General features: G+C 39.9%; 1 protein-coding gene across 2 annotated transcripts; it reads left to right on the forward strand.

Moving 5' to 3' along the window:
• The first annotated feature begins 313 nt into the window (after positions 1 to 313).
• Positions 314 to 4,690, forward strand: LOC140874978 (phytosulfokine receptor 2). 2 transcript variants are annotated; one of them, XM_073278498.1, is made up of 2 exons: positions 314 to 943; positions 1,103 to 4,690. In XM_073278498.1, exon 2 carries the CDS (start codon positions 1,317 to 1,319, stop codon positions 4,206 to 4,208), a length of 2,892 nt encoding a protein of 963 aa, XP_073134599.1. In that variant the 5' UTR covers positions 314 to 943; positions 1,103 to 1,316; the 3' UTR covers positions 4,209 to 4,690. The 2 variants fall into 2 exon arrangements, with proteins under 2 accessions (XP_073134599.1, XP_073134594.1); XM_073278493.1 differs by having other exon boundaries at positions 314 to 4,690.

A 4,690-nucleotide genomic window follows, 5' to 3' on the forward strand; every position in this document is an offset into this window, starting at 1 on the left:
TATTAATCCGGCTATCCAAATCTTCACAAGTTATCCAGATTTTTTTTAATCCAGTAATATAAATTTTTTGCTACATCACTTAATATTATATGTTTCGATGAAATATTAATAACCATAATCTTATTTTCTCAGAAAAAAGTAACCATAATCTTATTTATGTTATATTTGGGACATCGACGATCTCGTGCAAGGAACTAGAATATCAACATTGATGAATATAAATCCGATAAAACAAAAAAATAATCTGATAATAAAAATAATTAATAAAAAGAGTCAAATCCTTCGGTCATCATTTTCAACGAGTCCACAGCCACCTACCTTTCACGCACTGACGAGTGTAATCAGCGTTCAAATCTTGCCCCTTTCGTCTGATGCTGAACCTTTTCTTTTCGCACTTTCTTTGATTTCTAATTGCTCACCAGGAGTATATGAAGAGAGAAATAAAATTGCCCAGCAAGGGTAAGATTATGAGCTAATTTTTCCGACTGGTGGGCTCCAGTTCTAGGTGATGGATTGCTTCGTTTGCAAGTGATACGGCTACAAAAGTAGTATTTAATGACGGGATTTGGTTTGTGGGGTTTTACAAAGAAAATACGTTTTCCCATTTATGTCTGCAAATTGGGGACATGGGGATCTTGGACCATGAGAACGCAAGCTTGTGTTGCAAGTCGTTTGTTATGTCTTTTTCCTCCTCCGTGATTTTTGAGGTCTTTTGGGAATTGGGTTTGTAGTTTCTGCGTGAAAGAGGTGGTTTTGATCTGAATAGCGTTTCGAAGTTTAAGATTTATTTCAAGTTGGGACGGAGGAAATCTAAGTGCGGCATCTACAGGCACTTGTTGCTTCTCAGGTAGTGATTTAAGATTTCTGTTCATGTGGGAGACAGGAGATCTTAATTGTTGCTTCCCTCAGAAGTGTTATGATTTGACCCTTCGTGGTTTCTGAGGTGTGTAGGTTTGTGAATTGTAAATTTTTCATCATTCGGATTTCTTCTTCATTCTGAAAAGTAGGGGGAGCAATAATTTCTTTGAGTTCCTGGTTTTTGTTAGCCTTTACTTTAGTTGGTTCTCTGCTTGCCTGATAATTTCTTGATGGGTTTTTTTAGTTTGGTATTCTTGGCTTGCTTTTTCTGCTGCTTGCTGAATCTTGGATCGCCTACCGGGAACTGTGATCTGAATGATTTGGCAGCATTGAAGGATTTTTCAGGCCAATTGATCAAGGGTTCTGTAAGATTTTCATGGTCTAACGAATCAAGTTGTTGCGAATGGGAAGGTGTTGTCTGTGAGGATTTTGTTAATGCGTATGCAGGAAGTAGAGTGATGGCTTTAAGTTTGTCTGGAAAATACTTGAAGGGTGGAATTTCTGAGTCCTTATGCAAATTGGATCTGTTGGAAAGGCTTGATCTTTCGCATAATTTTCTTGATGGTGGCTTGCCCTCGTGTCTCTCTAATTTGAAGCAGCTGGGAGTTCTTGATCTTAGTCACAATATGTTAAGCGGATCTCCGTTCATGGCAATATCTGGGTTAGAAACAGTTCGTTCCCTCAATCTCTCCACTAATTTGTTCACCGAAAATGTAGCTGATCTTGGGATGTTTCCAAATCTTGTTGTATTCAATATAAGCAACAATTTGTGTACTGGTGAACTCAGCTCCAAATTATGTACTTTCTCAAACCAAATTCAGGTTCTGGATTTGTCATCCAATAATTTCTCAGGGGGGCTTGAAGGCTTGAAAGATTGCAATGCATCTCTGCGTGAGCTCCATTTGGATTTCAATTCATTTTCTGGTGACCTTCCGAATTCCTTGTACTCTTTATCATCGCTGGAGCACATTTCAATCTCTTCAAATAATTTTTCAGGCCACCTAAGCTATAAGATCAGTAAGCTTGTAAATCTTAGAACCTTAATTTTGACTGAGAATTGGTTCTCAGGTTCACTTCCTAATGTTTTTGGGAACTTAACTGAACTAGAGCAGTTTGTTGCACCTTCTAATTTTTTCTCTGGTTCATTACCCAACTCTTTGGCACACTGCTCTAAGCTGCAGGTGCTTGATCTGCGGAACAACACTCTTCGGGGTCCTATTGGTCTTGATTTCTCAAGAATGCATAATCTCTGTGCTCTTGATCTTGCTAGTAATTATTTTTCTGGTTCCTTGCCAGAATCACTATCTAGGTGCCAGAAACTAAGAATCTTGAGTTTTGCCAAGAATTATATAACTGGACAAATCCCGGAAACGTACACAAATCTCTCCTCTCTTTCATTTGTTTCTTTGTCTAACAACAGCATGGTGAATTTGAGGGGCTCATTATCTGTTTTGAGGCATTGCAAAAATCTGACCACTCTTATACTCACCAAAAATTTTCATGGTGAGGAAATACCAGGAAGCATGAGTGGCTTTGAGAGCTTATTGCTTTTCGCGCTGGGAAACTGCGGCCTGACTGGTAGAATCCCGGATTGGCTGTTAAATTGTCGGAAGTTGCAAGTTCTTGACTTGTCGTGGAACCATTTACAAGGCTGTATTCCTTCATGGATTGATCAGATGGAAGGATTATTCTATTTGGACCTTTCAAATAATTCGCTAACTGGAGCAATTCCAAAAGGCATCACAGACCTTAAGAGCCTTGTTTCTGTAACTCTTCATTCACCGGGTCTTAATACATCATCTGGTATTCCACTTTTTGTCAAGAGAAACCAGAGTGCCAGTGGCCTGCAGTATAATCAAGCTTCAAGTTTCCCTCCATCCATATTGTTGAGCAATAATAGAATTAATGGATCAATTTGGCCTGAAATAGGATGCCTAAGGCAGCTTCACGTGTTAGATTTTAGTAGAAATAATATAACTGGGACCATCCCGAGTTCCATTTCAAATTTGGTAAACCTGGAGATGTTAGACTTGTCTTCGAACGACCTTCATGGATCTATTCCCTCATCTTTCAATCAGCTCACCTTCCTTTCGAAGTTTAGTGTTGCTAATAATCATCTGGTAGGACCAATTCCAACAGGGGGCCAGTTCCTTAGCTTTCCCAGCTCCAGCTTTGATGGTAATCCTGGACTTTGCGGAAATATGATTTCTCCTTGTTCTGTCAATGTCACGGAGCACCAACCACCGAATCAACCGCATAATGCACATGGCAAGTTTGTCCGAGGCAGTATATTTGGAATAACAATCAGCATTGGCACCGGAATTGCTTTGATCGTGGCTTTTATGTTGATAAGAATATCAAGAAGAAATGCACAAGTTCCAATTGAAGATGTGGAGGAAACCAGCCGGGCTCCAAGATTTTCCGATGCATTTGGATCTCCAAAGCTGGTGCTTTTCAAGAACACAGATTGCAGAGATCTTACAGTTTCAGATGTACTCAAGTCAACAAACAATTTTCACCAATCAAATATTGTTGGTTGTGGAGGATTTGGTCTTGTTTACAAGGCTAATCTACCTAATGGCTCGAAAGTTGCCATCAAGCGGCTTTCTGGAGATTGTGGACAGATGGAACGTGAATTCCGAGCTGAAGTGGAAGCTCTGTCCAGAGCTCAGCACAAGAACCTTGTTTCTCTTCAAGGCTACTGTCTTTATGGGAATGATAGGTTGTTAGTTTACTCATTTATGGAAAATGGAAGCTTGGACTATTGGTTGCACGAAAGGGTTGATGGTAGTTCGTTTCTTGCATGGGAGACCAGATTGAAAATAGCGCAAGGAGCGGCACACGGGCTGGCTTATTTGCATAATGAGCCAAACATAATTCACCGAGACATCAAAACTAGCAACATTTTGTTGAATGAGAAATTTCAGGCCCACTTGGCTGATTTTGGACTTTCAAGGCTGCTACATCCATACGATACACATGTAACCACGGATTTGGTTGGCACATTGGGATATATTCCACCGGAGTATAGTCAGACATTGACTGCAACATTCAAGGGCGACATTTACAGCTTCGGAGTTGTTCTTCTTGAGCTTATTACAGGAAGACGGCCTGTTGATGTTTGCAAGGGAAAGAATTGTAGAGTTCTGGTGCCGTGGATTTATCAGAAGAAGCTAGAGAAAAAAGAGAAGGAAATATTCGATCCGAGTATATGGCATCAAGATTGTGAAAAACAACTCATGGAGGTGCTGCTTGTTGCCTGTAAATGCATAGACGAAGATCCTAGAAGAAGACCCTCCATTGACGAAGTTGTTTCATTACTTGATGCATTAGAATCAGGGAAATCTTGAGGACGAGTTCCATACAGCCTTTTTTTAATACAAACCTGCATGTGTAATTGCGAATACACGACTGTCAGAAAAAATGAGCTTCGATTGTTCCTCAAGGGTTGTAATAAGAATAGCCATAGGACCGAGTATCTCACTTTTCTTTTGTACAGTGCTTTTACTCGAAGAACTAGAAAGTTTCGATGCATGCCGTCTAGCTCGTCCTCCTGTAGCAGGCTCTCTACATGTAAGAATTCTGAAGTTCCTTCGATATGATACGCCATATTCGCTTTCACACATCCTCCTTTCATGTTTCGCATCAAGTCATCAGGTTTTGGTGTCTTGATTCTTGAACTGTACAAAATGGTATCATATACTTCTGATGTGAATATGTTCATTTTTGTCCGCTTTCTGCGTTTCTTGGTCCCTGTGTGTAACTTAACCAGACTTGGAAATTGGAATTCGTAGATTAACGTTCATGTTCACGAGAAATACTAGTATTTTGA

This window comes from Henckelia pumila, chromosome 1 (genome assembly GCF_033568475.1).
Source record: "Henckelia pumila isolate YLH828 chromosome 1, ASM3356847v2, whole genome shotgun sequence".
NCBI lineage: Eukaryota > Viridiplantae > Streptophyta > Magnoliopsida > Lamiales > Gesneriaceae > Henckelia > Henckelia pumila.